Source organism: Pholcus phalangioides, unplaced genomic scaffold (assembly GCF_987345545.1).
Source record: "Pholcus phalangioides strain wild (caught in Gottingen) unplaced genomic scaffold, Ppha-v1.0 ptg000020l_1, whole genome shotgun sequence".
NCBI classification, from domain to species: Eukaryota; Metazoa; Arthropoda; class Arachnida; order Araneae; family Pholcidae; genus Pholcus; species Pholcus phalangioides.
Genome location: NW_028301613.1, coordinates 8,480,534 through 8,507,584, shown reverse-complemented (window position 1 = coordinate 8,507,584; position 27,051 = coordinate 8,480,534). Strand labels below are relative to the sequence as shown.

Genomic DNA, 27,051 nt, shown 5'->3' with positions numbered 1-27,051 from the left:
TCTTCCAATACGCTCATTTCAAAAATAGCTTCCCCTAGTGAAGGAGCAAACTGTGGAGTTGGTATTTTGAAGGGAAAAAAAATCTATTGCAGTTCAAAGAACGTTTCGCACCATCTCAGTCTCCGGATTTAAACCCCCCCCCCCTCTTTTTGATATCTTCTCATGGGATATGTCAGAGACAAAGCTTTTGCTTAATGTGTAACCGATATCAAGAAACTAAGGACAAGCTTCACAAGTGATAACACTCCTCTTCCACAATCAATGTTAGCAGATACATGGGTTGAAAATGTGCATCACTCAGATGCAGCCATAGCTACAAGGGGTTTTGCTATTGGAATGTTGGAATGTGATAATTTTGTGTAACACGAATCGTAATAACATTATGCACTAGCATATAATATCACATTTTATGTGTTATGTCAAGTTTTTGATGTTAGGAGCCATCTGCAAGCAAGATTTTGAACTGTTAATTTTAAAAAAAAACTGCCATGATAAACATTTTAGTGCAAACTGGATTTTTTTTAAATGTCAATTGGTTGATGTTTTATTGATTTTTAAAATGTGGCGTGGATTTTTTTGTCGCCCACAATGTATTTCTTGGCCAACACTACACTTAAATTTTAGCAATTTATTTGTGGCATTGAGCTCTGACGTGCTGTCAACATCAATTTTTGTTTGAAAAAAAAACCAATCTCCAAAAAAGTGATTATTAACATTTTCAAATGATATGCACTACGTACCACAATTAAATTGAATTTCACTTCATCAAGAAACGGTGCAGAGTAAGCATTTTTCACAGATATATCTGCTTATATAATGCGGTCATGTGTTACACGGGCCAAAATATACAATATTAAATATCCAAAAAAAAAAAAAAAAAGAGTTTCTACATTTTAACTTAAACAGAACAACATACCTAAAATTTAAGCGACAAATACAAACAGTGATTTTTTTTTTTTGATTTGAATTTTTTCCCCGAGAGCTAACGATAAAATTTCCAAATCAAACATTTGATGCGCGAATACGTGTATATATATATATATATATATATGTATTAAATAAATGCATTTAAACTGGTATAACTTTTTTTGAGCTTTGCTATCATACACAAATATTTATATATATATCATTATTTTAAAAAGGTAGCGCAGGAAACAATAAGATCTATAAGTAATATACATATAGTGTGTGTAGCATATAAAATATATATGGAAACAATAACGGGTACATATTGCAATTGCTATATCACATTTTGTTCCCTTTGGCGGCCAACAGGTTAAAGGTAGCTTTTATCCTTTCTTCTTGTAGCTGTCATACAGAATGTCTTCCATCAAGAAACTGAAACATGAAAAATTACATGAACAAGTATTAGAGATCCATTAGAGATTATTAAGGATCCATAAAGCAGGGGTTAACCTTTTGCATTTCGCAGTACCCCCCCCCCCCCTAGGCGGAAATAGACTTGGAAGTCTGGGGGGCACGATCATTATTGCTGGGAAGGGCAAGATGATGATGATATCAATTCATATATACATTAGATCAGTTGACTCCACCTTTGACGCTGGGGGCACAATGCCCCCCCCCCCCCCCCCCCCGCAGCAATAAAATGAAAACCATGGACTCCTTTACAAAATATTATTCAGTATATAGCAGTAGTTCTCTTTTTTGTGTACCACAGATACATTCACCTGAACCAGTAAGATGAGTTTTTGAATGCCTTTGATGAACAAACATAAGTGCATTCTGGCTACCTTATAGATTACTTTACTTAATTCTTTCTACCACACTATAAGTAGGGCCCATTATCAAGAATTTAAATTCAGAGAGGAAATTAATGTATTTTATTTGGAACAATTTTGATCACCCTGTGAATTCAGATTTTTAAATCTTTGATTTAATGAGAAAATTAATAACTGAAGCATGAAAAAAAAAATTGGAAAATAAGACAAAATACATGGAGAACAGCAGAAACTGTTCCAAAAAGCATGCATGTAATTTTGCATGTCACCATTTTGGCACATAAGATCTGTGCTAGATTAACAATACAGGGTGCCCTTCATTGTGAAATAGCTTGCAGATGAAGCAAGTTAAGCAGTTGAGTAAACTTTGAGTTGGTTTCAGTGACATATTGTCCTGTGAATGGGCTCTCAAAGTAATTCAAAGCTTTAAGTAATCCTTGCTTTATAACAGAAAAATATTTGCTAAAAATGTTGAAGCATCCACAGCACATGTGTACATACATCAAGTGATGAAAAATTCAAAAAAAAAAAAAAATGATCTTTCAAATATGCAATTGAAAAACTGATGCTATGGCTGATACAACAATAATTCCAAGATGAGCAGCAGAAAGTGATTACTTACTTGTACCATAACAAAGGTATGGGTATAGTGCCTAAATGCCAAAGGGCATGAGCGTCTATGAAGAAACCCAACGGCGGAAAATCTGCTACTTCCAACAACAACAGAACGCTAACAATGACAACAGACATGGCACACTTCCAAGCATGTGGCTTGTGTTTGTTGCGGTAACACCACAAAAGCCAACCAACTGCATTAACAATTCCTGCAATGCATAAAAGAAATAATATAAAAGCTGATACTAGGGATGTTGATTAAAAAAATTTTGCTAAAAAAAGCAGGGCGACTTGGTGCCTGCCCCAGTCAATTTTTGAGTTCTCCAGTACAACATAGCATAATTTGTCATACCATTAGTAGTAAATAGACAATATTTGGCAAAAATTCCACAGTATTCAGTGAGGATTCAACAGATCACATGGTTTCTTCTATTTGAAATCTGGTCACCCCCACCTATATGCCATTCTACTTGGCATTACAAGCATCAAACAATACAAACTTACAAAAAAAAAAAAAACCCCAAAATCCCATGTTGCTAATAAAAGATGCTTACTTCGATGATTAGAGGTTCTTCGAGAGCTGAAAGCGAAAAATCATGTGATGATAACCTTGATACATTTTGCTTAGTACAAAAAAAGGTATACGATTTTACATGTTTTATATCTTTATCATCATGCATCACCCCCCTCCCCCAAACAAAGTGATGTTTTGGGGGCCCCTTTGTCTGGCAGAAAATATAATCCTCCAACCATGAGACGAGACAGCTCATGTCATAGCTGACAATTTTTTTCAATTCTTTTAGGTGAAACAATTTTGCATCGAGAAAAGCTCATCGGCAACTGAGATTTCATGTTTGATTTGTCCTTCTAGAAAAAAATAGAATGGTCAGACATGGTGTGAAGTTTGGTATAAGTCTCATCTCATGGTTGAAGGACTATACCATATACCAGTTTACGAATTCACATGCTCCCTCCATGCTTTGAACCAGATCCCATTATCATGGAAAAAACCAGGGCCATAATTAGGATTTGTTTTGGGGGAGGTAAGCATGATTTTTCCACCCCCACCTTTGTAAAATTTGATGATTTAATCATTTTGTTTTTGTTCCCTCCTAAAATTTGCTATTCCCTAAATTTTGCTGTCCAGGGCAGTTGCCCCCCCCCCCCCATCTAGTTCTGGCTTAGTGATTTCTGCTGTGCTGCTTAAAGGATTAAGAGACGACAACAAGATAACCATTTTTTATCATAGGATACATGTGGGACTGCAAATGAAATTCTGTACTGGTTCCCCAGCATTATAATATGAAAAATGGGAATGATATTTGGGAAAATGTTCGAAAAATTAACAAAATGAAAATTTCTGTTATTGTGAAAGTTTTCATGCCAAGTTCACTCAAGGTATACTCAAACTTCACTTACAGCAAAATATGAATAGCCAACTGCTACAGATTGTGCACTCAACTGCGGGAGATACTCTCAATACTATTGAAATTCTTTTTTCTTCAGATAATTTTTTCCCGAAAAAAATTTCATCTCTTTGGGCTTTTTGCAGTGTTGTTGTCGTAAATTTGTGCATATATGTGACAGAACAGAAGAGTGTGACAGAAGACAAACTTCAGATCGGGAAAAGGGATGGTTCCCGATATATAAAAAAAACATATTATTAATAGAAACTTGCAACAAAAAGCATGAATAAAAAGCTGTATAGAAATGGCAAATACTTACCGAAAAATATATTAGCTTTAAGATTGTAACCGTAATCAAATTTCACAAATGACAGATAATGGACATGATATGTGAAATACGTGAAGAATGGCACAGACAGCGTCAATGGTGATAATAACATCTTACTTGAAAACGCTCTGGAAATAGGACAATAAATGAAAAGAGAACTTAAAAGAACATTAAAATAATTTGAAAAAAAACAACTTTATCCTCATAATCCAAACAGTTTTTCATTCAAAAACATCAATTAATTATTTGTAAAACTCTGTACAGTAACCCCTTGTTATATAACACATGTCAGAAGACAAAGAAAAATGGCTATTTACTGAAAACTTGATATAATCAACCACTTTACCTAGCTCTAATGTTGAACAGCTGTTTTAATAAAAAGCCAAAATACAGGAATGTGAATTAAAAATAAGGCGCAGGTAACAAGAAACTACTTACAGTATTGTGGTAATACCAGTTTAAATAATTAAATTTGATAAAATGATTTTATACAGGGCTCAGCACGGATCATGGCCTCAAAACTAGTGAAAATAGTGACCAAAATATTTAAAAAGGTGACCAAATAGTGACCAAAATGTTTAAAAAGTGACCCAATAGTGACCAAAGTAATTTTAGAAAGAGACCAAATGGACAATGAATTTTGATTATTACCAAATTGAATGAATTGAATTTAGTTTTCACTAAACTTTGTATTTCAATGGAGCTCATCGAAATTGCTTTTTTTACATAATAGTGTGAAATAAATCAAACTCGAATGCATTCTGCTAACCAGAAAAGTTTTGAATAACTTATCAAATTTGTCAACAACTATGTGTGAGAGAGTAACATTACATCCTTTCTAAGTAACAGTAGCAATGCCTTTCCCCCCCCCCCATAGGGGCCGTTCAAGTATTACGTCATCATAGATGGGGGGGGGGGTTTCCGATTTGCTGACTTTTGATGACAAGGGGGGAGGTTGAATAACGCTTACGTCATCAACCACCCTTTATGAAAATATGAGTTAGGATTCAGGGGGGGGGGGAAGGGTCAAAAATGGCTAAATTGAATGGCCCCATATTGCTATCCACAACCCATCTTAAAATCAATTTAAGCCGGAAAAACTTCAAAACGGGAAAAAATTTTCACATTCAAAGAAGGAAAAAAAAATGAAATAACACAAAATTTGATGAGAGAATTTGCCCAATCTACATTCTAGTGGATTTTTCATTCATGTTATGCTATGAATGACAGTATACAAAATGTACTCAAACTGTTTTTAACTAGTACAAATTGATTTACATACCTAGGTTTGTATAATATCTTCCAACAAATTTTAAGAAATTTACTATAATGATTGATTTAAAAAAAAACTAAAATTACATTTCTAACAATATTTTAAATTATTAAATTAAAATATTACTCAAACTACTGAATTAAATAAATTATTTAAATTATTAAATTAACTAAATTATTTTAATTGTTAGGGGCCGTTCAAGTATTACCTCATCATCGATGGGAGGGGGGTTTCTGACTTGCTGACAACGGGGGAGGGGGGGGTTTCGATAATGCTTACGTCATCAACCACCCTTTATGAAAATATGAGTTAGGATTCAGAGGGGCAGAGCTGATGAAGAAATTTTGCTGACAAGGAGGGGGGGGAGGGTCAAAAATGGCTAAAAATTTGCTTTCGTATTACTTGAACGGCCCCTTATACGTTGAGGGAGGGCAATCCATCCTCCCCCCCCCCCCCAACGTCAATGGCAGAGCCTACTGATGTATACATGATGTATATCAATTGTCATCTGCCGCACCTCTAAGATCTTCAAGTCTATCTGCACCAATGGCTGGACTGGGAAGGGTGGGTGGGTGGGTCTACTCTTTTACAGGCGGAGGGGGCTCCAAAACAATACCCTCCCTTGGGTGAGGGAGAAAATAAAATCAGTTTTGAAATTGGTTTTTGAGAGAAAAATTTGTAAATACATATTTTTCTTTTTTTTTTACACACAACATACAACCCCAGCAAAAAAAACATTTACTACTTTACCCAGAAACAATATAATTTTGCCCCCCCCCCCCCCGTAATTTTTAACAGAAAAAGACTCCGCGGTCTTCCCCGGTAAATTTCCCATGAACCTTGTAAGCACCAACGTGGCGACTTTTTTCCGCGCCAACCAATCGCCGTTTTGCGGCGGTCAATTCAAGATGGCTGACAAAGGCCACATAAAATTACAAAAAAATATATAATTTATAACATGAATCAACCAAATATGCGGCAATATGCGAAAATCGATAGAAATATATCGGGAAATACGGAAAATTAGGATAAAATGAACACAAAATTCGAATCAACGACATACGGGGTTTATAAATGCGGTTGATAGAGTTTATGGATGCTGCTGTCAGGGCTACTTATTTTAACGCGAAAAAAAGTCGCCACGTTAGCTCTGACTCCTCCCGTAATTTTCAACGAACAAAAACAGTGAATTCGCCCCCACCCGGGGCACCCGATTTACCATGGCCGTAATACGATATTTTTTCTGGAGGGGAAACGTAATTTTACTGCCCCTTGACTGTGAAATTCGATAATTTTGCAAAGGAATTTATTTCCTTTTCTTAAATATACCATTCCATCAAAAATTCCATTCGAGGCATTGCCCCCCCACCCCCAGTTTTGGATTTGATCACGGTATGTAGCAACCCGCGCCGCAAGTACGAACGAAAATTTACTATCGCCCGGAGCCGGTATCCATTTTTTTAACGGAAAAAGAGTAAACTCGGCACCCTTCCTCGTTTAACACCCGTGGAACCAGACCCCGCCCTCTCCTATTGCGGTCATAACAGCGACTCGAGACAAAAACGTTGTAATAACTTCCGAGGTCTAAAAAGGATTTTTTTACACAACACCGAGAATGGAGCGCAATATGTCGATATTAAGTCAACAATCAGCATCGTGAAGATGCTCTAAATTAAGTTACTGCCACAGGCGGATAAAGGTCAGTTGTTGACGGCCCCGGTCATAAAAAAAAATTAATATTACGCCCCTTAAATTAGGAAAAAAGTATAAAGTAGGGGCCAAAGGCGCGGTCGCTGTACCCACCGTTAAATCCGCCTCTATGCACGGCTCGCATGCACATTAACTGAGTTTTCATCAGCCTGATGACCAATTTTCATCTTATTTGGTTAAACTAAACGTTGAATCCGAAGGTTTTAACAACTGGCTGTTGCGAAGATATATTTTGGAAAGAGAAAATTCAACTGCCCCTGCGGGGAATCGAACCCACTAGACTACAGAGGCAACGAATCTCTCAATCTTTCCTTGGAGCTCGTGTACACTGAAAAGGACCGTACATGGACGGCCAGACCAGACTCAGGCCAAGCTCACAACTGCTGACGCTGCCACCAGATGGCGACTTATGGAAGGATGACGTCACTTTCCGCTACCACACGAAGGTTTTTAACAACTGGCTGTTGCGAAGATATATTTTGGAAAGAGAAAATTCAACCGGAAATGGACGTGGGTTCGATTCCCAGCAGGGGCAGTTGAATTTTCTCTTTCCAAAATATATCTTCGCAACAGCCAGTTGTTAAAACCTTCGGATTTTAACAACTACTTTGTAACCAGCTACAAGAGTATTCTCCAAAGCGTACTAATAATACGCTTAATACGTATTAATAGTACGCATCTTTAATACGCGCGCTTTGGTATTCTCCCGCTGCGCGTAACGGGCTCTCTTTATAAACTCGCTCAATGTAAATGAGCCTTTAAATCGTCATTTCAAATATTAAAAAAAATTAATAAAAGTAACGATAGAACAAACAAATGTAACTTGCTCGATGCTACAAGAAAGGAATTCGGCCCTTAGGACTAAAACTTTTTAAAACAAAATAAAGGATCAATTTTAAAATAAGATGAAAATGAAAGAACGAGTGGGGAAATAAGAAAGAATGGTAGTAGAAGAGGGGAAAAAATTCTTTGTTGTAAATACGCCTTTTACGCTATTTTTTTCCGACCGGCTTTTCCATAAAATGACGACTCTTAACTATAAGGAGCTTTCTTTCCAAGCGCCTTGAAATCAAGTTATGCTGACGTCACACGGTATGCTCCCGGGAAGATAAAGACGCCTTCATATATATATATATATATATAGGGGTTCCTTGTACGATCGTAGTTCAATGAAGGGAGGGAGAAAATTAGTGACCTTGAACCGGTAAAGTTCCTCCTTGAAGAAAAGAAAAACACTGACAGCCGAAAAGCGCGCGAGACCGAGGTTTTTTTGCTAAAAAAAGTGGAAAAAGTGACCTGGGCCCGAAAATAGGTAATAAAAGTGACCAGCTTCTAAAAAAGTGACTTTTAGGGAAAAAAGTGACCCGTGCCGAGCCCTGTTTTATATCCAATTAATAAAGTTCATAGATCTCTGTTAGGCGTCAAAAAATGATAAGAGCAGTTTAATATGGCAGCACGCATATTAAAATGTCAATTATAGGATATGTGCGTGAAGAGGCTATAACACATGGAGAATCCCAAATATAGTCGATCCCGCTTATCACAGATAATTGTTATAATCTGAGTATTGTTACACCTTTTCCAAAGAACGGAACAGATAAATATCATAACATGGGAAAAAATTTGTTTGCAGTTATCAGGACTTTGGAAAATGTTATAATTTTTTTTCTTGTGTTAAAATTTGTTTTGTGCATTCTGAATCTAAGGTTTCAAACTTTTTTTTTTTTTCGTTGCAAGCTATCATTATCAGACTGTAAGGCCGTAGGGGGTTAGAAGGTGTTCCCTCTTCCCTCCCTTGTTGACAAACATTTCCGTACTTCATAATCAGTCCATAGTATTTGCTTTGATCCATGTGTGAGTGGAGCCAATGCCCTCTCAACGCATGGGCCCATACAGGCATAGCCATGGCGCCTCAAGTGCAGAAAGGGCCCCCATGACTACGAGATCTGGTCAAAAATGTTGACTAAGAGTATGTAAATTTATTAGCAGGTTTTTTTAACAAAGTAGGGAGAAAAACCACTTTGCCCGGGAGTGTATAATGCTGTTAAGATGGCCCTGTGTGGAGTTGCTTTTTCAAATCTTCCTATAGGGAGTTCCTATGTATGAAAAAAAATAAATCCCTTTCCTTCAGTTCTTAAACAGTTTCTCTTTTGCTTGACCACATTCAAATTTATTTTTCATTTTTTTCCCAGAGGCGTTCTCAAGGAATCTATGAAAAGTATTGTGTATTAAAGAATGCAATTCATGATATACATCAAACAGTTTTGTTCTAATGCCTCACAATGGCTGAATAAAAAAGAAAGTAGGATTTTAGCTTAATCCTTGTTGTACTGTTTATATTTACACTACAGTTGCAACACTCGAGTCAATATGACCAGACATCTTTGTTTTCACTTTAAATACTTGTTAATTTTGGAAAATCCAAGAACTTTAAACTTTTGAAACAAAATTATATACATAAATCAAATATTTTTTAAAATCTATTTATCTCTTGTGGTGTTGTTAGTAGAGTATAGGACTCTGGTAAATGAAGGTTGCAGGTATAAATTCCATTCAATTGGAGTCTCACCCACCTCATCTGGCATTTTGCCTGTTGTGGCCCTATATTTGTATACATAAAAATTTTACTTTTAAAATTGCATTGATCAATTACAATTACAGAAATAACTTTTAGTGTAGATTTTAAAAATGCCCAATAAACTACTGCTTTAAACTCAAAAAATTACTTGTTTTCAACACACAGACATTACACAATAAGAACTCTGTATAACGTTACCTCACTTATAAGGTCAATCTTTTTAAAGGTGGTTCTTTTTGTATAAATGGCATGTTTGTCTTATGTTTTTTACTTTCCTGACTGTAGCATGCACAAGATGTTCTGCCACCCCCCCCCCACATATGAAAGGGGGCCCATGTAAGACCGTGGGCCCAGGGATGAATCTTTTTACCCCATATATTTACTATGCAAGGTCATGGCTCTTGAATATTTCAGTCATATGCAAATTGTTTATAATTTAATACTCTAGGCCTATTTTTCAATTGCAAAGGCACTTACACTTAATTGATCTAACTAATTGAATTCCACCATACAATTTTCACAAGGGACATTAGTCTGGAAAAATTCTTCACTCAACTTTATCATCAAATATTTAGATTTACAGCTGATCCAATTTCTGTGTGTTGTGCCTTAAATCATGGCATTTTTATCAAACTTGTGAGATCATGCAAAAGATTTCAAGAGAGACATGCTGCTGAGACCTGCAACTTTTATGCCATACTTTTTTATCATTTGCTTGTCCACAAAGTAGATATACTCAAGCAAATATTAAAAATTTTACTTGCAACTTAATTTTTTGATATTTTGCACAAATCAGAATTAGAAACATTCATTTTTGACTCACTGCTCGTGTGATTTTCAAGTTCATGCACAAGTTCTTTGCTATATGATTCTTTCAAAAATTTACATTTTTCTATTTTTGCATTGGTGAGAACTGCATGGAGAAATGACTATTTAGAAAACATGAATAAATGCCATTATTTCGTAGCATAAAGAGAAAAAAACCTGGCTCTAGCACTTTTGTCCTAAAAATACAATGCAAGTTTGACAAAAATGTACAAATAAGTATGTGGGGGAAAAAAGTCGCCTGCACTAACATTCAATTGAATTGAATTCAGGAATCACTATTACCGCAATAAACAATGCCAACTAGCCTGGACTATTTTCTATAAAGTCCTGAAATTATGAAAACCGTAACAAAACGTTTCTACAGAAAATCAGAGTAAACAGAAAACTTTTCCTCCACTGCTTCCTTTCACATTCATTCATTAGAAGACTTAGAAGTTTTTCTACATTTTAGTTCAGGCGTGGAACCTCTCATATGATATTTGTGATCTAGAAAGAGCCAAAATTGTAAAAAACCCCTATAAAGCTAGAACATGGTCTACAGAGTTATCTAGAACCATTTTCCCCTGCTGTTCATTACCTTTTCTCATTGAACTACTGGTGCCATATAGACCTCCCAGGGTTCCGTGAACCACCGGTTCGGAACTCTGTGCTTCAATGATGTTAAAAGAAATATCAGATGCACTAGTCTCAATAAATAAAAAAATTCACTCTCAAATTATCGTTCAATAAATAACTTTAAGCGCCTTTGAAAAAGATTTTCTCCTTCGGGTCATATTGACCCGAACATAATAAAAGTACAAAACAAAAATTTATAAAGAAAAAAATAAAATAATTCAAAAATATATCAACCTTATAAAGTTGAGGTAGTAACTGATAAAGTCAGAAAAAATCATAAAAATTCATTGGTAAACAGTTGCTTAATAAAGGAGGCAAACTTGGTTTTGGGTCAAATAGACCCGAACAGTGCAGCAGGGTTAAAAAGAAAAAAATAGAAGTCCCAATTGAAAATGAAAATAAAAATAGAACAATTAAACATTTTGCAACCAATTAAGTAGGAAAGAAAAACAGAGTTATCACATTTCACCAATATTCATTTACCATGTTCCGTTGACCAAAGGGGATGTATGGTCATCGTACTTGCAAACAGGATTTTTTCGGAGATATAGTTATCATTCATTATTGTTATCAGAAACTAACTGATGTGATCAAATTAAGCTGTGGGGAGTGTAATAAGATACCAATTTTAGTTATGCAGTGAAAATCCTATATAGATAGTAATACCCTATATATCTATACTTATACAATACTTCTGTCATGAATCTTTTTCCCCAACCAAAGACTTTGTTGTTTTTCTTTATCCAAATTCTGTGATCAGTCATTTTCTTTCTTTTCCCTTCCAATGTGTGTTGGTGTCCCCTGCTGTTTTCAGGCATATGGGAAAAACTGAAAACCATGGAGATACATGCATGTCTCAATGGATGCCATTAGTCAGAAAGTCAGCTTTTGACCACAAAATAACTCTTCCTTCAATTTCATTTCTCCACACTGTACAGTTAGACTCAGCATTTTAGAACTTGCCCAGCACTCTTTTTATCTTCTTCTGTGATTACTTAAGAAAAATTTTCAAATATGCAAAAACAGTGACCAATAGCAAAATAATGCTATAAGTATATGTGAGAAAGTTGAGCTTTTTTTTTTTTTTGAGAAAGCTAAAACACAGGAAAACCAGTATGAATATTTTCCAAATAATATGGAATCAGAAAATGTACCTTTTATGATTTTCAGAAAAAAGAAACTTCTTTTTTTTTTCGAATCGGTGCAATGATTATACAAAATAGGGTTTTAAAGAATAAGTAAAAGAGAATCTTTTTGCTACTGGCAGTGTCAGTCCTGCTTATAACGTTCCCACTTATTACGATTTAGTGTTTTGTGGTCCTAACTCTAACTAATTCTCATTAAGATTTCTTGTTTAAAGCATTTTCCCCTTACAATGTTTTTGTGACGGTTTTTCGAAAAATATTATAAGCGGGATCCACTGTAATTTAAAAGGTATGGTTTAAAATTATACAAATACAAGTACCACAACAGGCAAATTACCCTATTGCAGCAATAATTGATAATTAAATTATATCATATGCCCTATATATTGCTTTATTAATGAGGCATATTACTGCTTCAAATAGGAAAACTTGGGAAATAAACAAAACTTTATCCATAATCTGGAATCACCTAGGCCCCAAGGAATCTGGATTAGAGAAGTTTTACTGTATTACTCTCTGGCCCAAATGCACTGATGTTAAACAGTTTATGCTGCTTATTAGAATCACAGATATTGTTATCACTTTTGCCTAGTATAGAACAGACAAATATCATAACATGGGGAAAGAATCTGTTCATTGTTATCGAGGCTTTGGTTTATGTTATATTTTTTTTCTGAATTTGGAAGAGAGCTAATGTTGAACCAGACTCATTTTTTCACTACAAGTTATCACTATCTACCTGCAAGAAAACGTTGAGAAAATATGTGATATAAGCTTTATGAACTAATGATAAACTTGCAATTAATTATTTAAAATTTGTCAGGAATTATTGATATTACTAACGGCTGAAAAACTTTCACACATAATAAATGACCACCACTACAGGAATTTCACACTTACTTAACAAACAAGCAGTAAAGGGAGTACAGGACAAGAGAAAATGCACAATAGTAATCCAGTTTCTGAAAAACAAACATATCAATTGAAAATCAATTCACTGTAAAAATATTAGATGCAGAGACCAAATATATTTCCTGTTCAGATTCATAAGAATCAGAAAAGAAAAGTCTAAGAAAGTCGTATATTTTGTATCTTTTCCAATAACCATTGTAAACCTACAACAAAAAAGCAGCTAACTTAGGAGAATGAGCGCAAGGGAGATTTTTTTGTGGATCTGAATTCCATATGAAAACAAATATAAAATGAATTGAACCACTAATGAACTACGATTTTTGCCGCTCAGGCAAACATTATTTTGCTGCCCCAGCAACTTTAAAATTTGATAATTCTGTAATGGTGGTTTTTTATATTTTAATTGTTCCCACCTAAAACTGCTACCCCCAAAGTTTTGCCACTCTGGGCAGTTGTCCCCCTCTCGTTATGGCCCTGGTCATTGCCAATAAGCGCAAAGGCACCAATCATCACCAAAGAGATAGTGTGATATTACCTGCCATTAATATAACTCAAATCATGTCGATAAAAAAAATTTGTCATTTAGGTCAAAAAACAGGACATACAGACATAACAGGATGTATGGTCACTCGTTGTTTGCAGAATTTTGTCTTTACCCTGCCAAAATCAGACATTTCTCTGTGATTTGACACAAAGGCGCAATTCACATAACACATATTTTTATTTTGGGAGGGAGAGTTACAACCAGGACTGGCCAAATATCCGAAAATTCACTTGCTGGTCGAACATGCGACTTGAAATATATGCCCAAATCAAAAATTTACATGCCAAAAAAACATTACTAAATATTATTTTACTGGATTTACTTATTTTATTGTAAAAATCATCTCTCATTGTTAGAAAAGAAAGCTTCATGTAGCATTTATTCACACATAATCCTCTTCAAAAAAATAATCCATATAGAAAACCCAAATTTTTAATATAAATCATCTGAATCTTCTTTATTAGTATTGTGACTATTAATATGATCAAAACCAGCAAGGAGTTTCCTAATCTTATTTGTCTTGCCACCTCTTGGCAGAATTTTTCTTCTATTCCTCTTCTTCCCCCCCCCCCTCCTCGTTATGGCAGATTCAGAGTCAAATTTATCAATTTCTGAACTGTCAATGACGATTCTCATAAAATTAATGCACTCACTTATTGAAAATCTGAGACCAGCCAGTTATAATTTTCTGCACTGTTGTCTAAAAAACAGTCTGAGTCATTATTTAATTTCCAGCTAGGCATTTGTTCACACTTCACTCATGGAATAATAGCTTATTTACATTCCGGTACTGGGCAGGTGCAACGGATGAAGCAGCACCTGGCTGCAAAACATTAAGGGCCGTAAGAATATAATAGATATAAATGACTACAAATAGCATTGACTACATAATCTATAATAAGTGCCTAACAAATTCCTAGCTGGAAATTAAGCAATAACTAATAGCTCCTGCCACTGTGGTGGTCGAGTGGTCATAGTGACAGACTCGCATCGCGGGGACCCAGGTTCGAGCCCCACCGTCACCACAGTGGTGGTCGGCTGAAGTTGGTTTTCTGTGGTTCCCAACTTCAAGGATCAAATGCGAGCCGATCTCCCCGTTAAAAAGTCTCGCCACAGAGAGCAACAGTCCTACAAACAGTACAAATATTCAGTCACTACACATAACTCACTTCACTTCTGAGATATAGATGGCAGCACTGAAAAACCATACACAACACTAGATACGCACTCAGACTGTTAGGTACACACACACTTACACTTCCGGCACAACTCACTAGGTAGTAAATTGCCTATAGCGATAGACCTCAGTTGTGTTCGGTTTGAAAAAAAAAAAACTAATAGCTCCTAAATAACAATTATTTAAGGGGTGTTTAGAAGTCCTTACCCAATCCTTTTTCTTCTCAACCGGTGATGGAAACATAGTTTGATTGGAATAAGTATACAAATAAATTGCCTGTTTTGCACGCCTTTTATTTTACTAGAGACCTCCTAGTAAACTTCCTGGATATGCTGTATGTATATGCCATAGAAACACATACTTGCCTTATTACGCACCCATATAGTTATTGTGGTGAGTTGCAAAATGACTGATCCTGGTCTTGTGGTAATTTCAGTAACGTAAAAATTAGTCTTTAAAGGGTCTCATTTCAACTGCCAAAAGGAAGGGATGATGAAGAAACGCATCACTTCCAATAATCATAATAAAAACACAAATGGTTTTAATTTATTGGATTTTTTTTACATGCTTGCATCTGCATGCAGTTGAAAAAAATTCATGGCCGGTAAGAATTTTTACATGCTGGGGGGCATATTGGTCATTAGATTTGCCCAGCTCTGGTTGCAACTTGTCTTTTTAAAAGTCAGCATAAATTCTTGAAAAAATAGTTTGTACCCCTCATAAAATATGGATTTTTTTTTTTTCAATCATGGTGGAAATTCGCAAGATGAAGTAGACATTCTGGAGTCTCCCAGAAAATTTATGTCTACAGATACTTATAATGAAAACTAAATCCTTAAGAATCTTACTTCCGTAACAGGAGTGTCTCGAGCATGGAAGACTGCTGACCATATCCAAGCATTAATCGATAACTGAAATTAGTGAAAAAAAATATATTTTAAAACAACATCCATATAAATAAAATAAAACAAACAGTTTGTAAAAATGATCATCACCGTTTCCAATGGCACGACAATACATGAGGACAAACAATAAGCACCGGAATACAAAACAGCAACAAAAGTTGCTCCCGATATATTCTTTGGTATTGGGAAAAATTGACTCAATTACCAGGTAAGACATTAATACAGTCAACACTTTTTTTATGAACTTGAACAGACTTGAAAACTAGTTTGTAAATGGGAAAGATGTTCAAAGAAATAGCATAATGTTTTCGCATGAATAGGAAGGCCATGATATCATTAACAGCACCCTAAATCCCACCTGTAGTATCCCTAATAATTGACCAGAACATATGTGACTTCTAGGTCCTCCCCTCCCCCAATATTTTCTTCATGTCAGCACCTCTGTTAAGAGATTCCCGCAATCAGTGTAACAAGATATCTATATTTTGAAGGCTATTATACTACTTAGCACAATTTTTGCTTCAATTAAAATGTTTCATGCTGATTGGCCAGCTTTAGTCTCTGAGAAGTATGATCAGCTGTGGATGTCCAATACTTTGAGCGCTGAAAATCTGGTAGCCCCCTACCGGTGGTTTAAGAATGGTGCTCCTTCATGACCACTTCCGAAAGCACAGTCCAAAATGTGAAAATTGCAAGGTCCAATGTCAATAAGTCAAGGTGAACCAGTGCAGTTAATCTTTTCTTAGGGGGATTTTGGTTTACTTTTTTTTTTACAAATGAAAAATTTCCTTTTTGAGCTACAGCTCTTTGCAAACTTTGTAAACATTGTTTATGCCTCTGCCTGTCCTAGAAATACAGAAGGCAATTGAGAGAGAGAGAATTGGGTAGCATCAAGATCACAATATATATAGACAACTGCTTTGGTATGCAAACTGTTGTTTCACCTATACAAAAAAATGTGAACCATAATTTTGAATGGTGAATGTTAGTTACTGTCAAAGAAAGTAGCAAATACAAAATTATTTTTTTCATCCAGACAGAAGTTTTTAACATTGACACAAAATGAGTGTTTGAACCCTAAAACTAACCAAAAGAAAAATTAATAAACCAAATGGTCCACTACACTTGGCCAACTCACCAATGCTTGCACGCTCCAAACGCTCAACACCGACTGTTCGGGTAGTGTCTTCCTGAACTTTTTCCACATCAAGAGATGACTAATTCCGTTGAGAATGGAGAACATGAATGAGGCTGGTTCTTGTATTCCCCACACCCTTATGAATGGCCACTGAAAAAAAAAAATTCTTAAAATAAATATTCAAATCTCACAGACACATTAAAAGCATCATTTCGACCCTTTTATCTGTACGTGGGATCATGATAGACTTGAATCGCGAGATCACAGGCGAAACAATTATATTTAAGGAGTATGGAAACAAAGAGAGCTTCTAGATTTTTTAGGCTATTATACTCTCTTCAAGTCAACCGAGAAGTGACATAATTTTGAAAGATGCCCCATATATATGCAGGTTAAACATTAGGCAGAAACGCAAGGAAAATTTCAGCAAAAACCATCAGATGGCGGTCGTGAAAGCCTATTTGATGACAAAGAAAACATTTCATGAAATGCTGAAAAATTATTTGATTTCATTAAATCTTTCATGATCATCTCTGCATCATCCAAAAAACAATTTTTCAGAGCAGCGAAATAATTGATTTAAAAAAAATCTGATAATGAGCGACCCCATCTTGTAAGGTGTGATTCTCAAACCTTTCTCTTCCATGGCTCCCTTGCATGAGTCAACATGTGTTCAGGGCAAGTGCCACAACTAGTATGTTGATGTATCGATTCAGCTACTTTCACGTAATTTTGATTTTGAGAAAGCGTCTGTTTTCAAAAAAGCATCACACAATTCTGAACTGAATTTTCTGGTGGGATACTTCATCAGACCTTGCCAGGATTATCTTATTAATGATGTATGGAACACACCACATATATCGTCAACTTGGACAAGCTGGGCCAAAACAGGGTCTTCAACACTTTACAACAGATGGCACCATAATTTACATTCAAAGACCACTCGGGCTCAGCAAATACAAAGGTGAACGCTCCAGATGACCAAAAGCAAACATCATACCCTCCCTCCCCAACGGTTTTGTGTATGGTTTCTGACCCACAAGGTTCTGATGATGGCTTTCCATTGCAGAGCCAAAACGTGTAAATCAGCAAAAAGAAAAATTAATTTGTCTTAAAAACGTGTTAATTATTTCCTGTGAATTTAATTTTTATTTACATAATTCAGATAGAATAATGGCACACAGGCCTAACAAGCATTGACACAACTTGAAGTCTTGCGATCGACTGTTTGTTTTCCTCACGCACGACACACACACGGATGGTCCGTGACATCACGGCTCTGTTGTTATTGGTGTATGCGGCACTGCAGAGTCGAACAGCAAGACTGCAGCTGAATGGAAATGAAGTGGACTGTGCTGAGACGATAGCGTCACTGCCATATATACAGCCAGTTACAGGAGAGGTAGTCAATCACACCTGACAGTGTACTTCATTTGCATATCTTCCTCACTCCGGAACTACCACCCGGTGGTAGCAGCTATCACGTTTTGACATAACAACAGAGGCGGCATATCCTAATGATAATGATGCGGCATCGCATCCGATGGCCCCGGGCCAACACTGGATGACATACGCCTACTTGCAATAACAGGTGAAAAACATAATTAAGCACTTATTAATGATGGAGTGGACCATCTCAACCCACCCCGGGTCCATAATATTACAATATAAGGAATAATCTGCAGACCAGCAAAAAAAATAAATAAATAGGGAAAACAATCTGCAGAATGTCTAAGACAGAAACGAAAACCAGCATTGAGACATTATAAGTTTCATTTGAATCAAAAATTATGTAGTAAAATTTGGTAAAATGTTTCACCCACAGAAAATTTCCATGGACCAGTTCCATCAGTCCGCCGGCCAGCAGTTGAAGAACACTGCAATAACCCATATAATAAATAACTAATAATTATATAAATTCTTTGTGAGAAAATTTACATACCTTGCCATGAAACTGTGGTATCTTGTAGCCTTTCTTCTGCACCCATTTCACGGTGTGCCACATGCAATTGTAGCCGCATTCATCCAGGCAGTCCCACGACAAAGCTGAGAGGTACCACGGCTGGCTGTCTTCATAGTGGGAAATATCTATCGGATCGGAACAGTTCCTGAGCTGGCACCAACGCAGACATTGTTGGTATACCTCGGAACGATCGCCTAGCGAGGATTCTGATAAACCTGGGAGAGTGTACAGTAACAGTATGACGCCAGGAATTGAAAACAAGAGGTTTATTGACGTTTGATGCATGCGTCTTCACCTCACATGCTTCTTTTGTGTCTGAAAGAAATATTTTACACTTTTATGAACATACAGATATATAAGTAAATACTTATATATCTGTATGTTGTATCCATTGCAAAATTGTTTAAATTAAGTAGCTGATTAGATTTCTACAACCATTGCAAGTTCGACCCAATGTTTTCTCAACACCATCAGTTAGGCAAAAAGCATTTTTTTTTCCAACAAAATTGGTCCAAAAATGGGACACTTTTGTCCGTTTCTGAGAAAGATGATGATTTACCCCTGAAAAGTTCCTAAACCATCAGTTTTCATCGCACAGAGAAAGACACTGAATGGCCTTTTTGCACGTTTTCAGCCTTACCAGTTATTTACAGGTTTTTATCAGTGTTTTTAATTTTGACTTGTAGAATAGGAGTTTTTCAAAGTCTAGAAAAGTATTGTTGCATCTTTACTACTATATCTAGAAAAGATGCAGAACCTACTGAAGATCTTGGGGAGGGATCAGTCGCTCCCCTGCTGTTCTCGATTCTTTCCTGTGATGATGGACATCATTCACCCATAGATGAAATGATGAATGATCCAGGAGATGGTACTTAAACAACTACAGCTTTGAATATTTGTTCTTGGTGAAAATAAGTGCAAAGCATATTGTTGATAAACTCACTCAATTTTATGGAGACAGAGTCTCGAATTGTCATATCTTTGTATGGCTCTTACAGACATTTTTTTTTTACTTCCCAAAAGTACCCGATGAAGCTTAACTCAATGTACGAAACATTGTATACATAATTGATCTTCCTTGCAATGCAAAACCCAAAAAATTTACCTTTTCTGACGAAAATGTAAAATTTTACTTTGAAGTTTGTAAATTTTAACCCTCTGATTTTTTAATGTTTCTTTGCAATAAAGAGTTAATACTAATATGTAAGGAAGCTGTCATTCTCAAATTTTTTCTACCCATTTCCCTGATCAACATTTATCCATGCCTCCCCAGAGCAGTTTAATAAAGGATCTCTTCATAAAACCTCTGTCAGAGCCGCCAACTGGTGGCGCCAGTTTGAGAGCCCCCTGGTGTAAAGTTTTTTCAGTTTAAAAAACAATTTTTTTTGGAAATTTTCTGTGGTTTTAACACAGATGGCAAAGTTGCCAGTTTTCCTTTTTCCCAATGCTGTTTTTCATTTTTTAAACATATAAATGCTTACTTAATTTGTGACGTTTCCACAGATTGCGAAACTAGAGATCACAGCTAATTATTCATGATGGTTTTGAAGCATTTTCATTACTTATCGGTTGATAAAGCAGTTGAAAGAAAATAAAAAATGTGGCAACAGTCGTCCCACTTGACGGTACGCATTAACTTTGGGGACCTTTCCACATTAACAGGAATGCTGAATTTTCATTAATTTTGAGCTGCCCTCACAGGTCCATTCAGTTATCATATCTAAAAAAAGTACAAGTAAAATTTACCCCAATTTAGCAATCACATTTTGAAAATTCCAGATGCCAATACAGATTTTCTAATCGCCATGGCAACAGTTTCATGAACCTGTTGTGCCAAAAACATGAAGGCCTCTTAATAAATTTTTTCACCTTTTCACAGTATATAGCACATGGGTGGAGATACAGGGCGAGGGGCATTTCCCCCCGCCCTGTATGACGACGTTGACGCTGCCGCCCCCCCCCCCCAACGTCAACAGTGAAGTTGACGGATCTAATGTGTATATATCATATATGAATTGACATCATCGTGCCCCCCAGACTTCCAAGTCTATCACCGCCTATGATATAGCGACATAAAAACGAGTCGATTGTTTCCTCACCCAAGCTCACACGGATCCCCTGAAATCTCTCTAAGAACCTCTGGTTAGTTAAGACCCCCGTAGGTTCTAGGATATAGACTATATTTTTGGTACCCACAATGTATAACCACATTACCATGTTTAGGCGGAAATCAATAAATGCAATATTTTCAATATATATACCACCGCTGAAAATTAGGAAAGTGAAAAACATAATTATAATAGAATAAAATTATTTCCGAATTTATTAATGGGCTGGAACGTAGAACGGACTCACGCAGCTTCCTTTTTCACATAATAAATTTTTACAAAGCCGACGCTGTCAATTAATTAACAAGTTTGGAAATCGTGAGCAAACAAACCTGATTATTGTGAATCCAGTCTATATCTAGACGGCCTTAACCGCATGACGTACTTCTAGTAAACATGCCGACACCAAATGGTCAAGGCCGTCAGTATTCTATCAATTCTCAGTATTGTGATGTCACTATACGGTCCCGTAATTGCTCCTCTACTTCCCCAAAATGTTATAAAAATGTCTCGTTTTCTTCTCGTTCAACGAGAAGTCCTCTAATTCTCATATCAGAGATTTAAATTATTTTCCAACTCATAAATTATATTATGATAATCACGAATATAAATTTACATATTTGGCATATCTCATATTTATATGTTTTATTTATAATACAATAATTATTATACAGGGCTTTTCGGAAGTGTTTTATTTCGTGGAATTTATTTTAATCCTGCAGTAGTGCCTCATTTCTCTTCATTGGCGATTTTTCGGTAGTTTTGGCCATAATTGGCGACTTTGCTTACCTTTGACATAATTTTTGGCGATGTTCCGTATTGGGGGAATCCCAATATCAGTTATTTTTTCTAAATATGGTCGTTAAACAAGGGGTGTGTACTAACGTGGATTGTGGAAAATTGTGAGAGAAATTAGAGAAAACTATTTGTGTACCATGAAGGAACCAAACCACACAACATGTGGTTTGGTTCTTAATTAACCTTTAATTTTTTTTTCTACCTGCAAGAACCTGTTGATTTACTCTGCAGAATGGCAAAAAAAAACCACATCTGCAAACCACACAGTAAATTCCTTGTGTTGCAGACACTGTCTGTGAAAGCATCTTCAGTTGTGGGCCTACAGGCAACATTCAGTATTAGTTCCCACCGGGCCAGGACTGTAGCGTGCCTTCTTGGGGCCACAGGGCAGACTCTTTCTTGGAGGCCCCTTTGAATGGATTATTGTACAAAATAAGTACATTTTATGGGGCCCCGGTTGCCCCACCCTAGTTACGGCCCTGCATCTGGTAAGGGCAGCCCGGTTGTTTTGGATAAAGCGGGGGGGGGGGGGGGGACAACACTTATGGCATGGGCAGAGATGTGAGGGGCATTGCCCCTTCTTTCGGCATCAAAGATTGAGTCGACTGATCTAATGTATATATGTATTGACATCATCATCATGCCCCCCAGACTTCCAAGTCTATTTCCGCCTATGACTCATGACACTGCAGACCAAACAAAATTCCACAAAGCCCAATGGCAACAAGTCATACTGTGGCATCTTAACAGGTGGGCCCAGAGGTCCCCAGGGCTTTGAGTCAAATAGGTAGCCTTAGATTACTGGAGAGTTTTATTCATTACGAGATAATTTTTTCATTAAATATAAATTTTCATTAGTTTGAAAATTCTCTTAATTCAGCTGTTCTCAAACTTTTGTCCCCCGTGGCTCCTTTGCTCAATTAATGGTTCATATTTACAGCTTCCCCTAGAATAGTTTAGCAGATATTTTCATTTATAAAATAACAACTTCAAAGGATAAAAGGCACACTAATCAATATCTCCAGCTCACCGTGATGCACACTTTGAGAAACACTGAATTAAGCGTGAATTTTCATCAATTCTGAAATTATTTTTTCCCCATTACATATGAATTTTCATTAATTTCAATTACTGCCACTAAAAAAAATCATATTGCTCCCCCTTAAAAATCATATGGCAACCACATTGGGAATCAGGAGTTTTAGCGCAAGTTAATTTGGAAATATTATTGCATTGTATGTTTATTTATGGTGCTATTGTATTATTTTATTATAAGATATATTGCATCTGTTATTATATTATTGGGTTTTGATACCGATTGAATGTCATTTTTATTTGCTACTTTTAAGTGAATGAATAACTGTAGATTGGATTATCTGAGTTTCCATTAACGGGGAAGTTTGATTCAATATACGATTCAGATAACAAGCATGTTCGTGAAACAAATTAAGCTCATTAACTGAAGTTCCACAAATATGTTGTAACATTCAATCAAAGTGAAGAGCTTGAGGTTTACTCCAAGCTGAAAACAATACATCTACGACTAAAACTCAGAATAATTTTCAAACAAAACTATCAGTATTTCACTAAGTAAAACAAGATCCAATTTTATTTACAACAATTAAAACTGGTGATCGAGAAAGTATGAGTTGTCCCAACAATATGTACACACACAACTGTGAAAACCTGCAGGAGTGTTAAGAGATGTTCCTCAAAGTGTGTAGAGCTGCATGAATTGAAAACATGTACACTCATCTCACGATGATTAGCTTGCGATCAGGACGACACTACAAAAAGGTTTCCTCCTCCCTCTTCTGTTGCCACACAAAAAATCTTCTAATCAGTACAGTTCTTCTATCAGTATTCTATCTTCACCTTCTGTAATAAAAAACAAACTGTCATTTATGTACGAATCATTAGATTAGACCACCATGCACATGAATCGACACATACACATAGTTCACGAATGGGCATAGCAGCTTTCGTCAAAATACTGAGTGGTCATAAAATAACTGCCGATAAACAAGCCTCAAGTCACCACAAAAATAGACGAATGTGAAGAAATTTGAAATATGAGTGTTCGAGAATGAAAAGGAAAACAAAACCCTAGCTCTCACAGCAAAAATATTTCAAAAAAATTAAATAGCACTTTTATGCAGTGCAACGTGTTTGGTGCAGTGAAAAACCATAAATGACATTGGAACGATACCCCTAGCACTATAAACTCCAGCACTAGACGCAGACAAAAAACCATGTGGAAACACCCAATGCAAAACAATGCTGATTGGATTGTTGAGATTTTCATTAATAAAAAGTAAAATTTTAGGGATTTTTCTCCTTTGCAAAAACACGCCATCATGCAAGCCATTTTCGATTAGCGACAAGTTCCCGATCATCGCAGAATCAGTAGGTTAAATTACCTGTCATAACTACTCTCAAATCAAGGCAAAAAAAAAAAATTGTCATTGAGCCTGAAACAGGACATATGATCAAAGCAGACAAGTCACCTCAGCAATTTTGGATATCAAAAGGCTGAATTGATGCTGGCTGTTTGGTGAATTGTGTCACACACCCCAACCACCGAAGAAAGAAAATTTTTGTTATTTGACGCAATAACAATTCACATTATGTTTGTGAGGTAATTTCTGGAACTAAAACGAAAGCAATAGTCCTTTGCAGGGTAAATTGCCTGGGGGGGGGGGGTGATTTTTTTCACTCACCCAAAAGTAAGGATTTGTTTACAATCGCAGTCAAAACTTGAGAGATATAAGAATTTTTCCGGAGTTTGAGAAATGGAGTAGAAAATCTGGGAGACTCGGTAGCTATGCTGTTATGTAAATTGAACTAAAATGAAGTAGCTAACTATTTATTATTTGGTAATCAATATAAGGTGCTGAAAAAAAGGTTAAGTACAACTAAAACTAGTATCAACTAGCAAAAATTTTGAAGAAAAAAAATTGATTTGACTAATGAGCGATGATTTGCATTATGAGCAAAAAATTTTACGCTTTGTTTATTTATTGCCACGTTTTCACTACTAAGCTGATGATTTTTCGCTTTCGTGCACACATGTACTGTGGAATTGTAGGTAATATTCTCCCCTACAGTGTCTGGTCAGCATGCCTATTTGGAAAGATTGCGTGTGACTATTATAGGAAACTAGATGTCGCATTGTAATCACGTGTATGTGCGCTTGTTTTTTTGTAAATTTTGCTTGGCCAGGAGTTGACTATAGATGAACTAATGGATTTCCATTGCATGCAACAGCAAAGAGCTTATATTGAGAGTATCTTTTTCTGAGGAAGACAGAAGTGAGGAGAAGGCCCTCACTTTTCAAATGTGATTAGAGATGTGTAAAACGTAGGAATCTGTGCAAAATTCTATAGAAAAGTACCAATAAAATAGAAGCACAGTAAAGCAAGCAATAAATCTGTCCAACGACAATGCAATTTCCCATCTCAGAGAAATCCTAAAAAGGAGGCAAAAAGCAAGTGTCATTGGATACGTTCTTTTTAAAATCACACAAAAAGAATAAGAATGCAAACAACGGTGAGTCAGTAGATTGTCCAACACGAGATAGCCCTCTTTTCTCTCATTGTTTAGAGCAGCGGTTCTCAACCTTTTTTGACTTGCGGGGCCCTGTTTGACTCGAGGAGCCCTTTTTTGTACATAATTTTTTTGGCAGAACCTTGTGTAGGCCTCTCTTATTTACTTATCTATCAAATCTACTGATTCATTTTATTTTCCTCGAGTCACCGCAGAGCCCCTGGGAGGTGCACATGGAGCACTAGTTGAGAACTGCTGGTTTAGAGTAAGTCCATTTGTATACATTATCTTACCGCATGTTTGTTTATGCCGTTATTACATTATATATTATTATTGCATTGTATTATTGATTAAATGCAGTTCTTACTCATTTTTATGTGAATGAATAATTGTGGAACGAATTATCTGTGTTTCCATTATTTCCTATGGTGGAGTTTGATTTGAATAACAAGCGTGTTCGCGGAACGAATTAAGCTTGCTAACCAAAGTTCCACTATATTTATAAGCAGAGATCTTCAGAGAATTGCAACATACTAAAACAGTGTGATAGACAAATAAGGTCTCGTCTTCCTGATACAATTTCAACAACTGGACATAGCTAAGTTTTAGTGGTGCCACTTATATGGGCAAGAGAGACACCTTCTAGAATAATTACGCCGATTCGTGTGACATTTTTTACACTTCTCCTTTATAATCATGATATCACTATCTTATAGTCATTGCCAAATGTGCCAACTTGGCGATATTTACAGAGAATTGCATTAATGGTTATTTATAGGCAAAAACTGACATTATACATGATTAAATAATGATTATTTACATAATTTTTGTAACACCATCAAGAGAGTGCAAAAAGCCATAAAAATCAATTACAAAGGCAGTCAAACTTTATACAACCAATCGATTATGTGGCTTATTTTTTTTCGGGAATAAACATTTATCATTCAACATTTAAACAGCTGAGACAATATAAGACAACTGTGGAACATTGATTCTCCCATAGGAGATCAATGTATCACTGCAGGGAAGGGATGACACTGGTCCAGCGGACCACCACAATTTTTTTTCTCTATGGTAAGATTCTGTAATCAGTGGTCTCCGACCAATGGACCACCAATGATTTTGAAAGCTGTATAAGCATTGTTATTTATGAAAATGTAAATTAATGACACCTGTTTTACATCGCGAGACAGAGTCTGTCTGTTGGTCGATTGTTCCTAGATAAGGATTGTTTTGTAATCATATAAATATGCTTCTCTCACGATCACTTCACTTCTGATTTCGGCTGATCTGGATGTAATTGTTTTCAAATGAAATCAGTTTCTTTGAGTTATTTTCACAGATCGAAATGATGATAGTTCCCCTACTAGTCTATGACTTGAGTATAGGCTCTTCGTATGCTAGTATGGTGAACTTGTGATGATCTGGTAGTTTTAATGGCTATAGTCCTCTTCCTATGGCGACATCTCTATGGCTGGTATAAGGCAAGGCATTCATGATCACTCGTCCATTTGTTCGTGATTCTCTTGTCTTGTATTGTGTGATGATTTGTGATCTGGAAATGTGGTTCTTCACAGTGCTCATGTTACAGACTTTGGAGATTGAATTTCTCGACCATAAAGAGGGAAGGTGATACATAGTGTGGTATGGACTTCTTGCTCCAGATAAGATCTACCTTTTTTAACTATTAAAAATTGTGATGAACTGATCTCCATGATTAAGC

The 27,051-nt window shown here is 36.1% G+C and overlaps 2 protein-coding genes across 7 annotated transcripts in view; both read right to left on the bottom strand.

Annotated features, from left to right (window-relative positions):
- On the bottom strand, positions 1 to 21,369 carry PGAP3 (Per1-like protein PGAP3). Its single transcript, XM_089248437.1, has 8 exons — positions 21,317 to 21,369; positions 18,856 to 19,191; positions 16,914 to 17,063; positions 15,719 to 15,781; positions 13,138 to 13,199; positions 4,080 to 4,216; positions 2,362 to 2,563; positions 1 to 1,338 (listed from the first exon to the last, which is right to left on the bottom strand). Exons 2-8 carry the CDS (start codon positions 19,159 to 19,161, stop codon positions 1,290 to 1,292), a joined length of 969 nt encoding a protein of 322 aa, XP_089104563.1. The 5' UTR covers positions 19,162 to 19,191; positions 21,317 to 21,369; the 3' UTR covers positions 1 to 1,289.
- A 2,004-nt stretch (positions 21,370 to 23,373) lies between these two features.
- The window catches only part of LOC149070932 (uncharacterized), a 36,546-nt gene continuing 32,868 nt past the window's right edge, over positions 23,374 to 27,051 (bottom strand). For all 6 annotated transcript variants that reach the window (XM_089248311.1, XM_089248308.1, XM_089248309.1 and 3 more), the window contains one exon: positions 23,374 to 23,660. In XM_089248311.1, the coding sequence (XP_089104437.1) occupies positions 23,623 to 23,660 (38 nt within the window). In that variant the 3' untranslated portion in view covers positions 23,374 to 23,622. The remainder of the gene's footprint in view (positions 23,661 to 27,051) is intronic.